Here is an 18,694-nt window from a genome sequence, read left to right on the forward strand (position 1 = left end):
GCTCCTGCGCTTCAGCACCAACGCTGCAGACGGCAGAGAGTGCAGGGAAGGAATTCAAGGGACCAACAGGATTCCAGACCCATACAGTTTCTTTAGCCTGAGCCACTATTTTCGCAGGCACAGATTGTGAGCCAAACCGAACGCGATGATGCTCTTGTTGTTTGTGCAAATTCGCGGGTTTCTTTTCTTTTCTTAAAGTAATTAACAGTCTCCAGTTAGAAATGCCAAAGGGACGAACCAACGAGGAAGTATGTGTGAGGTAATGGCAAAGAGATGTGGGGGAATAGAATTGGAAACACAACACAAGGAACAGAACTGCAAACAGACAAACTCTCAGGCAGGTTCCTGCAGAGAACTAATGCTTGCTCCTTAGGTCAGGAGAAAGTTGTGGCCGGGGGCTTACCAAGGGGTGCTTTGTAATGGGGGGGGGGGTCACCTGAAACTTGGAGCTAGCCCGGACTGCAAGCACCGCATAAGGAATAGAGCCTCCAACTTTAAGAGTGGTTCTCTGCAGATAGCAGAACACCTGAGCCCTCTGTGCAGCTCCCCTTTATTTCACTTGGCTTGTTAAGGAGAAATTCCTTCTGGATTTGCACTGCTTCTTGGTGGTGATGGGTTTTTAGTAACAAACTGGGTGTTGTTAAGGGTTCCCACTGTGCGTGTGCATGTGCCGAGTTTGCATCTATGGCCAGCAAAATAAAAATAAAATAAAAGCCAACTTTCTAAGATTAATGCTACAATCCTATACATACTTACTTGGGAGTAGGCCCTATTGAACTCAGTGGGACTTACTTCTGAGTAAACATGCATAGGATCAGGCTGCAAAAGAAGGAAAACAATTTACAGAAACCTGTATTAAAAAAATTTGACAACTACTTACTGATCAAAAAATATTCCTCATTTTAGATGGAGACGCTAATATTAGAAATCACTTTAAGAGGACTATTTATGTTGTGACTTAAGTTGAGTACACTACTACTGTTGTCAATTTTAGGAGTTTTTTTTTAAAAAGGCTGTTTACGGGACAAAAAGGCTTAGAGTGTTTGATACCAGTACAAACAAATTCAACAGCAGATTTCCATAGATGTCTATTCCAAAGCAAGTCCCGTTTTGTTAAATGGGGCTTACTACAAGTAAAGGGGATACAGGATTTTGTTTATACAGTGGTACCTCGGGTTAAGTACTTAATTCGTTCCGGAGTTCCGTTCTTAACCTGAAACTGTTCTTAACCTGAAGCACCACTTTAGCTAATGGGGCCTCCCACTGCTGCCACGCCACCGGAGCACAATTTCTGTTCTCATCATGAAGCAAAGTTCTTAACCCGAGGTACTATTTCTGGGTTAGCAGAGTCTGTAACCTGAAGCATCTGTAACCCGAGGTACCACTGTATATGTATACTGTACATGTATGTATTGTTATATTTCCATACCCTCCAACATTTCTCCAATGAAAATACGGACGTCCTATTCAATAATAATAATAATAATAATAATAATAATAATAATAATAGTAGTAGTAGTAGTAGTAATAATATTTATACGCTGCCCTACTGACTGAGTTGTCCCAGTTCCTCTGGGCAGCTTCCAACATACATAAAAACATAATAAAACATTAAACATTTAAAAACCTTCCTTGTACAAGGCTGCCTTCAGATGTCTTTTAAAGGTTGTATAGTTACTTATCCCCTTGGCTTGGGGGTCACATAACTCCATACCCTCCAACATTTCTCCAATGAAAATACGGATGTCCTAAGGAAAAGCGGAACGTTCTGGGATCAAATCAGAAACTGGGATGGCTTCAGTAAATCCAGGACCGTCCATTGAAAATAGGGACACTTGGAATGTCTACATTTTTTATGCCTCCTTTCCTGCAGGGAGGTCATACATGATTGTATCATCAACCTAACCCTGTTAGCATGGAAAACTGTGACTGACCCAGTGGCACCCAGTGAGCTTTATTGCTGATGTAGAATCCTGGTCTTTCAGGTCCCAGGCTAGCACTCTAACCACTGCATTGTACTGGTGAAAAGGTAGGTATTTTGACTGCTGAAAGGAAATACACAATAGGAAAGGCCAGTAAAACACAATGATTGTTTAATGGCCAACCTTCAACACACTTCAGCTGTATTCATCAGGGGAATTTACAGAGCAGGTGTGCGGACACACTCAGGTTGGCAAACTTTTGGGGAGCCCCAGGAGAGTGGCCTCAAAAAACCTGGGCATTGTAGTTCACCCCTCACAGAGTTACAGCTCCCAGCAACCCTTAAGCAGCTCTGGTGCCCACAATTCTCTGAGCAGGGGAAGAATGTGCTTGAAACGCTTTCACAGCCCTGCTTAAAAACAAATCACTACTAGCAACTCACTGAACTCCTATCAGGCTTGCCGACTCGGGTAGGAGATTGGGGGGCTGACGACGTGTGTGATGTCATGATGCCATGATGTCACATCCAGGTGTCACGTGGTAGCTCGGTTTCCCTTGCCAGCGGTGCCGGTGGCTCCTCCTGTCCCTGCCACAGGCCGGGGGCTGCTTCCCCTCCATGGTAGGAGGAGGAGGAGGAGGCATGGAAGCTGCCCTTCCACATTGGCGCATGTGTCCTAACAGGCCTGCTGAGGAATTCAGGGGCATCAGAGAAAGTGCTGCTCCAGTGTACCCAATAACAGGGGTCTGCACAAAGAGCACAGGGCTGCAGCCCAAGCAAACCCCTTGCCAGTCCATATAGATGACACAGTAGCCAGCACAGGCCAGAGACTGGGCATGGCTGGCTCTTTACCAAGGGAAGAAGAGACGTGGGTGGCGCTGTGGTCTAAACTACAAGAGCCTAGGGTTTGCCGATCAGAAGGTCGGCGGTTTGAATCCCCGTGACAGGGTGAGCTCCCATTGTTCGGTCCCAGCTCCTGCCCACCTAGCAGTTCGAAAGCACATCAAAGTACAAGTAGATAAATAGGTACCACTCCAGCGGGAAAGTGTTTCCATGCGCTGCTCTGGTTCGCCAGAAGCGGCTTAGTCATGCTGGCCACATGACCCGGAAGCTGTACACCAGCTCCCTCGGCCAGTAAAGCGAGATGAGCGCTGCAACCCCAGAGTCATTCGCGACTGGACCTAACAGTCAGGGGTCCCTTTACTTTTTTACCAGGGGAAGAACAAATAGGTTTTTCCAAAGGCTGTTCTATCTTAGGCCACTGTCTCACACTTACACATTTGGTTGAAAAATGTAGACTATAGTCTTACTATAAATCTGTATACTGCTGAATTGTAAATGCAACCTCTACACCACCAAGCTTCCCATTTTCTGCCTGGGTGTGTTGCATGAGAATTGCTTCTATTTAAATCCACAGACTGCCAAAGGCCTTTGAAGTGACTCCCAGATATTCCCAATATCTCCAAAACAGCAGCTGTGCGGCCGAATCAGTCCCGATGGTCCCTGTTCTCCTGCCCTGCTCTCTGTCATAGGAGCCAACTCCTAAGGGCCAAGGGGTTCCTTGGGGTCCCCCCCCAATATTTTATTAAAGTTAGCACCCCTGCTAACTTCCCTTGTGGGGAGGGTCTGGCTTTTGAGAAAATGCATTAGTATGCAGACATCTGCATCAGACTTGCCAGGCTTCAGACTCTTCCATGGGGTATCTAGAAGTTAAATCTCTGTCTGGGCACACATGAAAGCCTGCCGTTTTTACATGCTGCAGCATAAGATTTATTTTGAATAGCAAAGTATGGCTTATAGAAGCGCAGGGATAGCACAACTGCACAAAGGTGACTTTGTTTTTATCTGAAAACTACTAGAACCAGTGTGGGGATAGGGAACTTCTCGCTTTCTTACCTGATCTTTAAAATCAGTAAGAGTACCCTTAAGCCTGTGTAAGCAGGAATAAAGAACTTAGTTTCTTCCTCAGCTCATAGCACAGGCAAACACCTGACCTTCTAAAACGGCAGGAAACTCTCCCCCCCCCCCCCCGCTCCAAGGAGTTGAAGGCAGTTTAAAAAGAGTAGTCACTGTTTATGGTGTGTACACAAGCTGCACATCTTTTCGCCTTTAGCAAACAGGTTTAACTTGCTTTGTGCATTGTTTCTAAAGTCTGCAAAACTTTTTTCACTGAAGATGACAGCAAGGCCAAAGATATACGAGCATACTTCAAAGTGCTGCTTCTTCCAAACTAAAGTTTTCCAAAGCTAAGTGTTGTGAGCACCAGAAGCAGTATGCCAAAGCTCCATAAAAGGTAAAGGTAAAGGTACCCCTGCCCGTACGGGCCAGTTTTGACAGACTCTGGGGTTGTGCACCCATCTCACTTAAGAGGCCAGGGGCCAGCGCTGTCCGGGTCACGTGGCCAGCGTGACATCGCTGCTCTGGCGAGCCAGAGCTGCACACGGAAACGCCGTTTACCTTCCCGCTGGTAAGCGGTCCCTATTTATCTACTTGCACCCGGAGGTGCTTTCGAACTGCTAGGTTGGCAGGCGCTGGGACCGAGCAGCGGGAGCGCACCCCGCCGTAGGGATTCGAACCGCCGACCTTTCGATCGGCAAGTCCTAGGCGCTGAGGCTTTAACCCACAGCGCCACCTGCATCCGCCAAAGCTCCATAGTGGGGACTAAATTGTGGATAAAGCACAAGGTAAAGCACGGGACATAATGAGTTGCACCTCAGTGCATTTTAGAAAGATATGTCTTAAAAAAATCTGTTAAAAAAAGAACCACCAGCACCCCCCAAAAAAATCCTAGCGATAAACATGCACACCTGCATTTATGGACTCTGCCTCACCCTCATTGATCCAGCTGGGGGAGCGCTATAAAGCCAGCTGGCCTTGGAGGTCATCGTCCCTTTGGGGGAAGCATTTCAAGGGTGGAATGAAGGTGTGGGGCCAGGCCCCTTATGGTAAGATTTTTGTTTTAACGGGGGTGGGTTTTTAAACTTGCATTGTTTTAAATTCAGGGTTGGTGTTGTTTTACTTGAAAAATATGCCTGGGAAGAGAGGAGCTGGGGGCAGGGTTTGCAATACTTCAGGGCAGGGGGAGGTATGGTGTGGGAGCTGGGGCAGGCTGGGTAAGGGGCACACAGCACAGGCAGTTGGCGACTGTGCCATGTGCCAGCCCCTCCTCCAACCTGGGCAACGTGATTGTCCTATCAGCCAGCCCTCATGTCTGTAGATGCTCAGACCTCCCTCTCATCCATGATCTGATTGCGGATGAGGAGGTCGATTTGGTTTGTATCGCCAAGACCTGGGTGGGTGAGCAGGGTGGAGTTGGTCTCACCTAGCTGTGTCCACCAGGGTGCGTACTGGGCAATCAGGACAGATTAGGGATTCTGCTGGTTTACCACTCACCTCGCTGCCCTGCCCTGCCTGAGTTGACAGAGCTGGTTTCAGAGGCGGTGTTGAGGAATCCAAAGACTAATCTATACTGGTGAGTTAAAACGTCATAAATGTGTTATAAAATGTGACACCAGGGGTGACACTCAAGGGGTGTCCAGAGCACTGCCTAGTCCTGTTGTGTTGGATGAGTTTCAGTTGGTAAGGCTCAAGGATGCGGACAAGGTGTTTGAATTGGCCAGGGTGACTGCTTGCACCCTGGACCCTTTCCCTTTTTGGCTGATAAAAAACTAGCAGGGAGGGGACAGCTGGCTGGGCCTGGGAGGTGATTAATGCCTCTTTACAAGAGGGGGTGGTCCCTGCCTTCTTGAAGGAGGCAGTGGTAAAATCTCTCCTTAAGAAACCACTGGATTCGGAAAACCTAACTAACTACTGGCCAGTTGCTAATCTTCCCTTCTTGTTAAGGTTCTTGAGCAGGTGCTCATTGGCCAGATCCAGGTGCTCTTGGAGGAAACTTGATATTCTATTTTTTTATTTTTTAAAAAAATAATATTTATTAAAGTTTTAAATGTTACAAAAGGAAAAAGAGATAATTCCAAGTTAAACAAAAACTTAACAAACATCACAATAAAGAAAGAGGAGAATAGAGAATTTTTTTTTATAAAAAACAGAAAAACAGAAACAATTAAAAAAACACAACGAACCTTCCCATAACTTATCTTTCATTTACTTGTTTCCTTGACCTCCTCGCACCTCCCTTTTTTTGTATTCTAGTTCGGTTAGCTATTTCAGCAAATCCTTTCCAACTTTCCCAATTTTTATCCTATAATTTATCTTAATATAATGTAACTTTACCTTTCCTCCTTTCCTCCATTAACAATCTATTTTTACTTAATCCTTTATAATATTTCCGCTAAAGCAACATAACTTCATTCCAGCCTCCTTCTAACATTCCTTAATTTTACAATGTTTCTGTAAATAAACTTTAAATTTCTTCCAATCTTCTTCCACCGACTCTTCTCCCTGGTCTCGGATTCTGCCAGTCATTTCCGCCAGTTCCATGAAGTCCATGATGAGATCCATTTCCATCAGATTTAGACCCAGTTTTGGCACAGAAACTGCTCTGATTGCCCTGTATGGACCTTTGTCAGGAGAGAGAAAAGGGAAATATGTCCTTGTTAATGCTCCTCAACCTCTCAGTGGCTTTCAATACCATTGACCATTGCATCCTTCTGGAGAGGCTGTCTTGTGTTGGGGGTTGGTGGCACTGCTTCGTAGTGGTTCTGTAGTCCTACTTGGAAGGTTGTTCCCAGAGTGTGATGGTTGGGGAGTGCCTTTTGGCTCCAGGAATCCTTGAGTGTTGAGTTCCTCAGGGTTCAAGTTGATCCCCCCTGCTGTTTAACATCTACATGAAACCGCTGAGTTGGGTCATCCAGAGTTTTGGAGTACGTTGTCAGCAATATGTTGATGACACACAGCTCTGCTTCTTCTTCACATCTGCAGTGAATGTGCTGGACCACTGTCTTGCCTTGGTAATGGACTGGATGAGAGCCAGTGAAGTGCAATCCAGATAAGACTGAGGCATTGTTAGTGGGTGGTTCCTTAGGCCGGATGGATGGGAGGTGGCCTGCTTGTGATGGAGTTCCACTGCCTCTGAAGGAGCGAATACGTAGCTAGGGGTTACACCTGGATCCTCTGCTGTCACTTAAGGCTCAAGTGGCTTTGGTGGCACAGAGTGCCTTCCACCGGCTTCGGCTGGTGACCTCGGTGCACCCCATCAGAACAGGGATAGCTGAATTTCTGTTGTCTATGCTCTGGTAACCTCTAGGCCGGATTACTGCAATGCAATCTATACACAGGGCTGCCTCTGAAAACGGTTCATAAACTTCAGAATGTGCATACTGTGGCTGCCAAGTTGCCTACTGAGGCAAGATGGTTTGAACATAGTACCCCGATCCTGACCCAACTGCACTGGCTGCCGATTAGCTTCCAGGCCCAATTCAAAGTGCTGGTTTTCACTTATGAAGCCTTAAATGGTTCTGGACCACAGTACCTCAAGGTATAACCAACCTGGACCCTGCGATCATCATCAGAGGTCCTTCTTCATGTGCCTCCTCCATGAGAGGTTCAGAGGGTGACAACATGAGAGCGGATGTTTTCTTCAGTGGCTCCCAATTTGTGGAATGCTTTCCCCAGGAAAGTTCATTTGGTGCCTTCATTATACAGTGATACCTTGGGTTAAGTACTTAATTCATTCCGGAGGTCCGTTCTTAACCTGAAGCACCACTTTAGCTAATGGGGCCTCCTGCTGCCGCCACACCGCTGCCACATGATTTCTTTTCTCATCCTGAAGCAAAGTTCTTAACCCGAGGTAATAGTTCTGGGTTAGCGGAGTCTATAACCTGAAGCGTATGTAACCTGAGGTACCACTGTATACCTTTAGAAGCCAGGCAAAAACATTTCTCTTCAACCAGGCCTTGGGCTGATTAATATTCTATAGTCTTTTTAATGTGCTTGTGGGAGAGGTGGGGATTATTGTTTTGTTTTGGTTCTATTTATTTGTGCTTTTATCCTGTATTTTTACCTTGTGAACTGCCCTGAGATCTTTGGATAAAGGGTGGTATATCAATTTAATTAATAATAATAATAAATAATACCCAGCTGTAGCCATCTTGGACCCCAGAGATAAGATAAAGAAAATTAGCCTGCGTTTTATAAATTAGACCAGTATCTTCTGGTTAAAGAACTTTTGAGCAGCACAGAAATTCTTGAAACGTATCAGGTTTTTGGGAAAAAATCAGGGTTGCTAACCCTGTGCCTTCTCCAGCAGCCCGATACAAAGAAACCTAGCACATGAAGCTTCCCTTCTCACCCCGCCAGCCTGCTTGGAGGCCACGTCACTTTAATCTTCATTCCAGGAAAAGCCCGGGGCTGCTGTTAAAGAGACCAGGCCTGGCTGGGCCGGAAATGAGCAGCAGGAGGAGGAAGCAGCAGCAGCCACCTTTCCGCTGATGCCTCTACTTTGGCCACAGCTTTCGGTTCCTTTTGCTTAGCCCTTTTGAACAAAACACGGCGCAGGCTCTGGGAACTATTTTTAGAGCTGTGACGTTACAGAGAAAGAGCAGCTTTCCCCAACCAATTTGTCTCCCTGGGAAAAAATACACATAATAGCCTCTTCCGTCTATCTCCCCACCTGCCAACCCACCAAATCTGGCCCAGTCCTTCCTTTCAGAGATTTAAAAGTAAGGACTGGGTTCCATTCATTATACAGTGGTACTTCAGGTTACAGACACTTCGGGTTACAGACGCTTCAGGTTACAGACTCTGCTAACCCAGAAATAGTACCTCGGGTTAAGAACTTTACCTCAGGATGAGAACCGAAATTGCACACTGGCGGCACAGCAGCAGCAGGCGGCCCCATTAGCTAAAGTGGTACCTCAGGTTAAGAACAGTTTCAGGTTAAGAACAGACTTCCAGAACGAATTAAGTTCTTAACCTGAGGTACCACTGTACAGTGGACCCTCCAGGTACGAACTTAGTTTGTTCTGGGGGTCTGTACGTAAAAGTCTGCATCTACAGTCTGCATCTACAGGTGCTGCTTCTATGCATGCGGCGAAACCTGGAAGTATACACTTCCAGGTTTGCCGCGTTCGCAACCCGAAAGTTACGTTACCCAAAGGTAACGTGACCCGAGGGTCCACTGTATTTTGTTTCTTTGGGTTCTAGAATAAGCTACACCAATCCAGCAGCGGAGGTTGGAAGGGAATTTGATTTGCTCTATATTTTTAAGTGAACAGACCTAAACTCACCTCTCTCGGGCTAATAATGTTGGCTATTTGCAGTTTAGTAGCACTGCAGAGAGCTTGCTGGGGAGACCATGCATTAAAAAGGGACTCAAAAATAACTTAAACAAGGTTTTAATAACAAAAACAAAAACTCCTTATACAGTGGTGCCTCGCAAGACGAAAAGAATCCGTTCCGCGATTCTCTTCGTCTAGCGGTTTTTTCGTCTTGCAAAGCAAGCCCATTGACGGCTTAGCAGATTAGCGCTATTAGCGGCTTAGCGGCTTTTAGCGGCTTAGCGGATAAGCAGATAAGCGGCTTAGTGGCTTAGAAAAGGGGGGGGGGGGAGGAAAAAAAGTCGGAAAAACTCACAAGACATTTTCGTCTTGCGAAGCAAGCCCATAGGAAATTTGTTTTGCGAAGCGCCTCCAAAACGGAAAACCCTTTCGTCTAGCGGGTTTTCCGTCTTGCGAGGCATTCGTCTTGCGGGGCACCAGTGTACACTAAATACATCAACAACAAACCAGACCCAACCACCAACCCATCCCCCAGGGTAATAGGAGAGCTATGTGCTGCTCCTTATAGACTACACCCAATTGCTGAGACAGCTTAATCAATACAACTCAGCAGCACCTGCTAGGTTTCACAGCTGTAAAGCTGGGTCTCGTTATTTTGCTCTGGCCCCTTAAAGACATACACATCGGGTGGAACAATGATGAACCTTTACATTTAAAGAAACCATTCAACAAACAATACATGGGTTGGAATGCAATTAACCTTTGGGTTTTGCAGTTCTCCAAATTTATTGGCATGCAGTACTTGGATTCTTTTTAAAGTACAAGCTGAGATGAAACACTGTTTCAAGTATCTATCAAACTAATGTGGAAATGGGACAGAATGGACTGATGAATGGAGCAGACGTGAAACTGACACAAGCCAGACTGATGTGCCCATCCCTACTCAAGGGTTGCCAAATCTTCTAAGGCTCGGACCATGAGACTCAGAGGTGAATCTAGGTCCATACTGCAGATGGCATCCCATCTGGAAGGTCACAAGTAGAGCCTGGTGGATATGGGAGTTGAGCGAACAGAATAAACTCTACTTAAGCTGAGGAGAAAATGCTCTTCCCTACGGACTCTGGATTCTGGCCTCCCAGCATGAGATTTACTCCTCCTCCTGGCAGCTGTATTAGCTCTAGTCTCTGCAGGAGACACCCAGATGTTCTACCCCTTTCCAGCTCTTTCCACCAGTGACTCTCAAGGAGGAGACTGAACTCTTGAACCAGCGCCTGGGAAACAGTTTGGGGCAGGATTAGCGTCTCAAACTCCAAAAACCTGGAAGTAAGTGTTCTGGTTTTCAAACTTTTTCAGAAGCTGAACATCCGATGCGGCTGCCGGCTATCGTTTCCGGGGCACCTGCACCAATCAGAAGCTGTGCCTGGGTTTTTGAACATTTCGGAAGTCAAATGGACTTCTGGAACTGGTTAAGATTGGCGCTTTAGTTTTTGCTATTTATTTTGAGTTTTTGTTTTTGAGGCTTTTTCGATTAATTTGTTTTTGCAACTGCGTGGAACCCAGTTCAGCTACTGGTTGATTGATTGTGTGACTGTGGAAATGGATAAAAGCCCCCCATCCAAACAATGACTATCATCAGTGTGGGTAAGAAAAAATAATAATTTTAATTTTTTTCATCTACAATACTGCCTTATTTATTTTATAGTACAGTACATTGATTATTGCTTTCATTTTATGGATCAATGGTCTCATCAGATAGTAAAATTCATGTTAAATTGCTGTTTTAGGGGTTGTTTTTAAAAGTCTGGAACAGATTAATTCGTTTTGCATTACTTTACACTGGTGCCCTGCAAGACGAACGCCTCGCAAGACGAAAAACCCGCTAGACGAAAGGGTTTTCCGTTTTGGAGGCGCTTCGCAAAACGAATTTCCCTATGGGCTTGCTTCGCAAGACGAAAATGTCTTGCGAGGTTTTTTGACTTTTTCCCCCTTTCCCCCCCTTTTTCTAAGCCACTTATCCGCTTATCCGCTAAGCCGCTAAAAGCCGCTAAGCCGCTAATAGCGCTAATCCGCTAATCCGCTAATGGGCTTGCTTCGCAAGACGAAAAAACCGCTAGACGAAGAGACTCGCAGAACGGATTCTTTTCGTCTTGCGAGGCACCACTGTATATGGGTTCTGGAACACTTTGGTTTTGGAACGGGCTTCTGGAACAGATTAAGTTTGAGAACCAAGGTACCACTGTACAGGCAATGTGGATGGGTGTTTGCAAGTGGTCTTGGACAGGACTGCGCACCCCTTGAAGGAACAAGTTCGCAGTTGGGCAGCAGTGATGGACTTGGTGCTTAAATGGCCAGGTGGAAGACCAGTGGCCAGGAGTAGTTTTCACTGGCTGGCATTCCAGCTTATCTTGAAAGAGCAGACTTTGAATCCATCATCCATGTGCTACGGACATTGAAACTGAACTACTCTACATAAAACTGCCTTTCGAAAGACACTTCAGGAACAGCAACAGATGCAAACTGATGCATTTACCATTATTATTATTATTATTATTATTATTATTATTATTGATTTTCTTGATTTACAAAAGTGTGTGCAATGTCTCTTTCTCGTATTTTTTCCCCATGTAACATTTTTACAAATCAGTTTCATTTGTTGAGACATTAGTTAAGAAAAGGAGGAAAGAGGTGGAGGGGAGGGAGATGGGGTGGGGTCGGGTGGCAATGTTTCTATTTTGCTTACACAGGGACAAATAGAAGAAGACGCCTTCACCCCGGTATGGCTTCCCTTTATCACATACACAGCTCAACAAGACCATGACAAAAATCCACCAACAGCATACAAATCAATATGGCTATCCTGAGCCAAAACACCCACCCACCCCACTCACACATGGAAACAAAGACCACCACAGCCAACCACAAATGAATAACCACACCCTGGGCCAACCCCAACCTCTCTCACCACCAAAGGAACACAAGTGAACAGCAAAGAATCTGCACAAGCAACGTTGACACCAAACCCTACATATAGTAAGTAAAATGCACTTAACTTTTGCCCCATGCTTTCTAGGCACTGTCCAGTTCTTCTCTTTTTACCCTATCGCTTTTCTCAGGGAAACCCAATCTATACTGCTGAACTGAAGCAAAGGACAAGTCGGGTTTTCTTTGGATTGCCATTTGCTCTGATTCAACAGTAAAGAGTGAGGTTTAGTGGGGAAAGCAGTGAAGGGGAAAAGAGTGCTTGGCCCCAGACTAGGAAAGCCCACACCCGTGACTAGAAATGTGGAGCAAGGAAGGGTAAGTTTGGAGTGTGGAAGATGTTCAGATCATGTTACTTGCATAGGAGCCAACTCCTAGGGGTTGAGGGGCCTTTGCAGCCCCCAATAAAATATTTGAGGGTGGCGGACCCCCGCAAAGTTGATGGGCATTGCCATCCCAATGGTGTGTTTCTTGTGAACAATAATGTGGGGTGGGGTTTACCTGCCCCCCTCAATATTTTATTCAAGTTGGTAAAAAAAGGTAAATGTAAAGGACCTCTGGATGGTTAAGTCCCGTCAAAGGTGACTATGGGATGCGGTGCTCATCTCGCTTTCAGGCCGAAGGAGTCACCGTTCGTCCACAGACAGCTTTCCAGGTCATGTGGTCAGCATGACTAAACCGCTTCTGGCGCAATGGAGCACCGTGACAGAAACCAGAGCGCACAGAAACGCTGTTTACCTTCCCGCCAGAGCGGTACCTATTTCTCTACTTGCACTGGTGTGCTTTTGAACTGCTAGGTTGGCAGGAGCTGGGACAGAGCAACAGGAGCTCACCCCGTCACACGGATTTGAACAGCCAATCTTCTGATCAGCAAGCCCAAGAGGCTCAGTGGTTTAGACCCCAGAACCACCTTCACCCCCCGCTTATATGTATGTTGTATCAGTGGCGATGGCTGCCACTGCACTTGCAAATCTGATGGACATGGCTGTCCACCTCACCCTTTTGAAGCCCAGGATCGGCAATAAAGTTACAGATGAGAGAGAAGAGAGCACTATAATTGTTAGCAAAGCTGGTTTTTCATTAGGAAAGGTGCTAAACTGGATCTTGCAGTGAAGGACAAGCCACTGCAGACATGATGACCCAATGACAGAAGTGGCAACCCTAGTCACCAGCCTATCATAGAAATATACTGTCAGCCAAATTGTACAACTACAACAAATAAATAAATAAATAAATAAATAGGTAGCTGTCATTTGCTCCATATTGACTCTTCTCCTTGTACCCAGGCCCCACCCTCCAAGAGTATGCTATATTAGGCTATGATATCTTGCAAGGATAACATGCAAGTCTTCCTGGCCTGAGAGAGAGAGAGAGAGAGGGGGAGAGAGAGAGAGAGAGAGAGAGAGAGAGAGAGAGAGAGAGAAATCTCTGGCTTCGCTGATATCTGGCTCTCCTTTGAAAGGAGCGCTTATGAACTTCAGCTCAAAACCATTTAGTGTGGCATTTGTCTCAAAGCGACCCCCCCCCCCCGTGTGGTTCCAATGTCCTACACAAAGGAATAGGGCCTTTTGAAGAAAGCAGTGCCTTGTGCAAAAATAAAACTGCTGTCTCTGTCCCGGGATGGGACTGGACTGGAGTAAGCATGCACAGCCTTCTCTGTAAATCTCAATTTTCCTCCTATTTTAGAGAGTCTTTCAGGACTGAGAGTACATTCCACAAGTCTACCACATTACTGTACAAATGCAATATCTGGTGTCCTGTGTGTAAGGTGGCATTTTTGAGAATCCTATTTCTGCTTTCATCTCCTGGAAAGAAAACATATCTCATTCCTGGAAATTCAAACAGGGCTGGGTTTACTGGAACCCTCGGAACAAAAAAAAGCGTCTCCGGCTGGTCAGGGAAGGGTGTTTCAGAAGCCTGAACAGGCTCTTGCTTCTCTGACACCACTGCATGTCTCTTCCCTACCCCAACTCCATTGGCCACCCATCCCTAATATCTAGGCACTTTCCTTTTCCAGAGGCAGCAATTTTAAGCATTTTTCTCTTGGTGTTATGGACTGGTTGGACACAGAGCAAGGGTGGGAGAAACCAGCTGGGGAACACCCGGGGAAAGAAGACACAGAGCCTGGGAAATGGGGTTGGGACAACGCTGAGTGGTTGGAGGGAGAAGACAGGGGAAAGGAGTGTCAGAAGCTGAAGAAGTAACAAGGCTTAATGAGCGTGGGGAGTCTGTGGCAGAGAACAGTCCAGACTTGGAGGCTGAAGCTGAAGCAGGAGAGGAGGGATGATAAGAGGCAGAGATGAGTCAGACTGGTGTTTCCCTTCTGTTGTGACAAGCTCCCCTCCCCTCTGGTCTCCCAAAACCAGGAGAGGCATGAAGAAAGTGGAGGAGAAGTTACTTGACATAGACCCAGTCTCAGATTGTTTGGGGGGGGGGAAACCCTGAAGAGGAGGGGACAGGCAGCTATGGGGAAGTGAGGACCTTCAGTCTCTGCAACTGCCTCAAGGGGGCAAGACCTGCTGGAGCAGAGTTGCTGCGCTCATTAGGCCTGACACTCCTGTGCAAATCCTTTTTTGGGGGGGCTAATAAAGAGTTAACTCCAGCTTGCTCTGTGTGGTTTCCTGCTGTCATTTTGACTCTTTGCTGCAGGGCTAAAGGCAGAACTGGACTGCTAAGAGAGTGTGCAATCCAGGAATGAGAGGAGTCGCCTTGCTAAAGGAGCTGGAGGGCACCTTTCATTGAAGAAGAAGAAGAGTTTGGATTTGATATCCCGCCTTTCACTCCCCTTCAGGAGTTTCAAAGCGGCTAACATTCTCCTTTCCCTTCCTACCCCACAACAAACACTCTGTGGGGTGAGTGGGGCTGAGAGACTTCAGAGAAGTGTGACTGGCCCAAGGTCACCCAGCAGCTGCATGTGGAGGAGCGGGGAAGCGAACCCGGTTCCCCAGATTACGAGGCTACCGCTCTTAACCACTACACCACACTGGCTCTCTTTGGAGCAGCTCCCAAGCGCATCTCACTATAGCCCTGCTTAAACAGCAAAACAGCTCTAACACACAAACCCAGGGCTTTATTCCCCACAACGCACACCTAATTAGATCATGTCACTCAGACCACAATGAGCCAAAAGAAGAGGCAACAGCACCCTCTCTCAAAGCCTCCAGCCATGTTTACCTACCAAACATCTTTGTTGGCCCTCCCAGACCACTGTATAACATTTAAAAAATCTAATTCCGCAAAAGCTAAAGTACCCTCTCACACTACCTAATAAAAGGCATACAAACCCAGCAAAACTGTGCAATAGTTTTCCTATATATCATTCCAAGGCCAGAATCAACCTTTCAGAATGTGGGCTTCTTTAAGCAGGCCTCAAGGATGCTGCTGTCCGTCTTTTTGTGTGTTCTGGCCTCTTAAATTGCTTCCTGTGGATGTTGGAACACAGTCCCTAACCCCACACCCCACCCTGTCACCAGCAGCTCTGGGGGGGTTAAAGCAAGTTCTTACCCCACTGTATTCATTTTCCGACCAAAGTCGTACATGCTCCTGCTGACCTTCAGTTTCATGAGGTAGCTGGGCGAATGGGAAGCAAACAAGACCGGAGAGCTGGGTGCCCTGCTAAGGGTCACCTGTTTGGCTAAGGCCTGTGAGTCACTGGATTCACTGGGGAGGAAGGCCTCGTCATCGTCCGTGGTGCTGGAGGTGTCTTCAGGAATGCTGGGCAGGTTGGAGGGTCTTTCGGAAGCCATGGCACCACTCAGTCTTTGGCCAAGGCTTCTGCTGGTCCCGGGGACAGCTCTTCAGGCAGGCCAAAGGCAAGGGCTCCACAGGTGTGTCATAATGCATCCAGTCTGGAGGGAGATGCAACGGATGCACTGCTGGATCTTTAGGTACCCAGCTGAAGCATCAGTACTGGCAAAACAGTGTGTCCCCACCTCCCTTGCTCCGCTTGACTGTCCTGGAGGCAAGGGTAGAAGTCAGGCTCCTCCCCAGTTCTTCTGAAAGCTGGAGTGAGTTGGAGGTGCAGTAGAAGGAAGCAGCATTTCTAGTCACTGCGATGCATCCAGAGGGCTCTTTGTTTTGTTTTAATGGGGGGGGGAGTTGGAAGAAGAGGAGGAAGGAGAGTAAGCCGCTGTAAGACTTTCAAAGGAAAAGGGCTCTCGAGGTCACAGGTGCCAAGCACAGTGCGGAATTCCTTCTGCCCATAAAGTTCTCTTCTTTATCGTGCTCTTGATCCAGGCCGCCAGGAGCCAGCAATATCTCCCTTCCTGCTCAAGTCTCTACAAGCCAGATTTGTTCTGCCCGCATCCCTGGCTATCAGCAAAGCAGACCCACCATCTTCCTTCTCTTCCCAAGCGAGCAGAGGTCCCTGAAAGCAGAAAAACCATCCACACTTGCAGACACAAAAAGGCTGAACTGGCTTACAAGTGTCCCAGCGGCGGCAGCTGCCTTAGAAGAGTCATGGGCAGAGAGAGCCAGCTGTGCGGGTTTCGTGCCAGACTTCCCTTCTCTGCTGTGTTGCTTAATGCTAATCACAAATGCTTATCTCAATCTCTCGGCCCTCCCAGCACAATCAGGCAGGCAGGCAGGCAGGCAGCAACAGGCAGGGAGGAGAAACTCTTCAGAGTCGTGCAAGCTTGAATCCCCTCACTGGGGGTACCAAATAAACAGGCAGCTTTGACCCAGAGCTGGCAGGAGTTTTATTTCTCCTTTTCAAATTGAAACAGCACATGGTTTTGTGGTCAAAGGCACCGTGTGGGGGAAGGAGAAAAGTTTAGCACTCAGTTCCACTGCAGATACCATGTGAATAGAGGCACGCAAGTCATTTTCTGATACTGTGGTTATTTATTCTACGCATGTCACTCCTGGGATGAAAACTGTAACAGAGGAAGGAATTTTTATTTGCTGATGGACCCAACAGAGTTTGTTGGCTTTCGGGATTCTTAACTTTCTGCATCTCACTCACAAGCAAGTGCAAATCCTTCTGGCACCACCGTTTTCATCCCAGGAGTGACTGGAAAGAAGGTCCTTCTCCTTCACATAGACTGAGGCCAGTCGATAGGATAGTCGATAGGATCAATGCCTAAGCCAATGCCTCTCATTCCTGAATTCAATAAAGTTGTGGCCTAATTCACCCAATTAACCTTAAATTATGGTGTCTCGTGTCTTTATTTATCCTGGTGGGGGGCGGGAACTCGCCATGCAAAGATAAAAAAACGTCCTCAGCTTGGGGGCAAGTCGTTAGGGTTGCCAGATAGCAAGTCAAAAGATTAAAACACACACACACCCTTTAGCATTTATATAGCCCTTTCAGAATGCTCAAAGGACTACATAGGCATCATTTCATAGCAAGCCTTGTAACAGACCTGTAAGGCAGGAGAGTTTGACGAGATGCATTCTATCCAGATGCAGAGGCAGGTTGTGCTGCTCAGTACCAGTATTTGAGGAACAATAATGGGACAGGACTATTTTGCCTTCATATCCTATTCCTTACTTATACCAAGCCTATCTCATTCAGTGTTGTCAAGCTGACTAGCAGTTCTTAGCTTCCTGTAGTAGATGGGAGCTCCAAGTCTTGAAGCTGAGAGAGAGAGAGTGAGTGACTTCATGGTGCATTTGAACATGCATTTGAAATCAAGTGGGAAGAAATGCTATGGGGCGGGGGTGGAGGCGCAAAATGGAGTGGGAAAACAGTCAGTGGGAAGGGAGACTCCTCACTTCATTAGAAGAGCTGAGTCTTGAGTAGACAGACAAGGATAGGGCTTTTAGTTATCCCCAGCTCCAGTACCGGTAATTTGGTAAGGTTTTTTTCAACGCAGAAAAAAAAACCACCTTTGCCAAAAGCGCACTAGGTGTTTTTTTAAAAGGTAAAGGACCTCTGACAGTTAAGTCCAGTTGCAAACGACTCTGGGGTTGCGGCACTCATTTCGCTTTACAGGCCGAGGGAGACGGCGTTTGTCTGCAGACAGTTTTTCCGGGTCATGTGGCCAGCATGACTAAGCTGCTTCTGGCGCAACGGAACACCAAAACCAGAGCAGTGCACTGAAACGCTGTTTACCTTCCTGCCGGAGCGGTACCTATTTATCTACTTGCACTTTTTTTTGGCGTGCTTTCAAACTGCTAGGTTGGCAGGAGCTGGGACCAAGCAATGGGAGCTCACCCTGTCGCGGGGATTTGAACAGCCGGCCTGCTGATCAGCAAGCCCAAGAGGCTCACAGTGGTTTAGACCACAGCGCCACCCGCATCCTAGGTGGCTTTTAGGTAAGCCCATTTTTCTTAGCCTCAGTACCCACCTTCCTAGCTAACAAGAACGAGATAATAATACTGTCCTAACATACAGGTCTTTTGTAAGGAAAATGCTTATGCAAAGCATTTTGAGCACTCAACACTACATAAATGCTAAATGTTTCTGAAGTGTTTTCAGCACTAAGCACTATATAAACACTAAACAACAACAACACAATTCTCCAGAAGTTAGGGGTTCAATTGGAATATGATTATAGATGCAATCCTGAGAAATACAGCACACACTTTCAAATTAGTGCTTTACGTGTGTGCTTAGGTCCCAGTGATGGAAATGAGACTTGAGCGTTGATCACCAATTCCATATTCTACTCATCTG

General features: G+C 46.7%; 1 protein-coding gene across 3 annotated transcripts in view; it reads right to left on the minus strand.

Annotated features, from left to right (window-relative positions):
• Window positions 1–18,694, minus strand: part of PDE4A (phosphodiesterase 4A) — a 357,141-nt gene that overhangs the window by 103,187 nt on the left and 235,260 nt on the right. The window contains exon 1 of one of the 3 annotated variants that reach the window (XM_079960033.1): window positions 15,580–16,488. The exons of the other annotated variants lie outside the window; for them this stretch is intronic. Coding sequence (XP_079816159.1) covers window positions 15,580–15,821 — 242 coding nt within the window. The 5' untranslated portion in view covers window positions 15,822–16,488. Of the gene's footprint in view, window positions 1–15,579; window positions 16,489–18,694 lie in introns of those variants that run through there. 3 annotated transcript variants of the gene reach the window in all.

The sequence above is a fragment of the Podarcis cretensis genome (genome assembly GCF_951804945.1).
Source record: "Podarcis cretensis genome assembly, chromosome: 17".
Lineage (NCBI taxonomy): Eukaryota > Metazoa > Chordata > Lepidosauria > Squamata > Lacertidae > Podarcis > Podarcis cretensis.